At 47.3% G+C, this 1,275-nt stretch overlaps 1 protein-coding gene across 1 annotated transcript in view; it reads right to left on the bottom strand.

Annotated features, from left to right (window-relative positions):
• The window catches only part of AGXT2 (alanine--glyoxylate aminotransferase 2), a 45,527-nt gene that overhangs the window by 14,923 nt on the left and 29,329 nt on the right, over window positions 1–1,275 (bottom strand). The window contains exon 9 of the mRNA XM_011380722.1: window positions 472–604. Within this exon, the coding sequence (XP_011379024.1) occupies window positions 472–604 (133 nt within the window). The remainder of the gene's footprint in view (window positions 1–471; window positions 605–1,275) is intronic.

The raw sequence follows: 1,275 nt of genomic DNA, 5'->3' as shown, positions 1-1,275 counted from the left end.
GACCCTACTTAGCTTCCGAGATCAGACGAGATCTGGCACATTCCAGGTGGCATGAGTGTAGACAAATCTATAGCTTCTTGGTGTGGCAAGACCAAGTAAGATTCATATCTTTCCAGAATATGAATCCCTTGGACATTTCCGGGTTGCTTTCAAGTTGGTTAACAAGGATGTCTGGCGATTGTTTTGTTTTGGAGGGGCACATTTTCCTATATCTTGTTAGTGTGGTTGAACCCTGCATTTCATTGCGGGAACAGGAGACTCATCTTTCCCAACAGCAATAGCAAAAGGGCTGCCTTGCATCCTTCTGTGCCACCGTCTGGCAGACAGGCTGTTTCCCTTTCTCATGCTTGGGAAATGCATGTGTAGTTCCCAACACGGTCTCCAACCCACACAGATTCCAACACGTGTGTTTTCTACCATCACTGGCGCAGGAGGCCCAGAAGCAAACACAAACTGCCCCGTAGGTCCTACCTGGAGTTGTCACAACTGCTGCCATGGGAAAGCCATTCGCAATCCCTTTAGCCATGGTGACGATGTCCGGCAGGACACCGTGGGTTTGGAAGCCCCAGAAGTGAGAGCCCAACCTTCCAAACCCTGTCTGCACCTGATGGAAGCAAATTCAAAATTATTGGAAACCTTTAAGAAATGCTGGTTTTCTGCCTCAGTGATCTCTTCACTTTCATCTTCCTCCTTATCAATATCATCATTGCCCGTCACTGTCATCGCTATCTTTGTACTATTATGGACAAAGCACTTAATCTGTGCTTGAGCTTTTAGGCACCAAAAGCCGTTTACTAGCTTTGTGTGATTCATGTTTCTTAAGTCTTCTAAACCTATGTTAACTCTGTTGTAAGTAGAAATACTAATAGCAATATATCACAGGGCTGCCGTGAGGGTCATGTACATGGTGCTTGTGAAAAGGATCATTATTGTTAGCAATCCTGAATAAGGACCTCCTGTGTGCAAGGCAGCAAGAGAGAAGAGTGGAGAAGCAGCATCTGCCCAGGCTGTCTGAGGCGGAAGTTACAGTAAGTGGACTGGGGCTGGGGTACCTGCCACCTGCGTGCATAGGCTGGTCACCCTCTCCCCTGTGGTCTCCTTTTTCTCCCTGAGATTTACATCATGAGGAGGACCCTGCTGAGGCAGGTAACTCAGGATTGAACTAAGTTGACCTCAGGTGTTTTGTGCATGCTCTTCCCTCTTTCTAGAAGACTCTCTGCCTCCCTGCTTCTTCATCTCACTAACTCCTCTGGTCCTTCAAAGCACAGCTTTATC

The sequence above is a fragment of the Pteropus vampyrus genome, unplaced genomic scaffold, assembly GCF_000151845.1.
Source record: "Pteropus vampyrus isolate Shadow unplaced genomic scaffold, Pvam_2.0 Scaffold400, whole genome shotgun sequence".
Taxonomy (NCBI): domain Eukaryota; kingdom Metazoa; phylum Chordata; class Mammalia; order Chiroptera; family Pteropodidae; genus Pteropus; species Pteropus vampyrus.
Note: the sequence above shows the minus strand (reverse complement) of the source record. Positions and strands in the feature narration are given on the sequence as shown.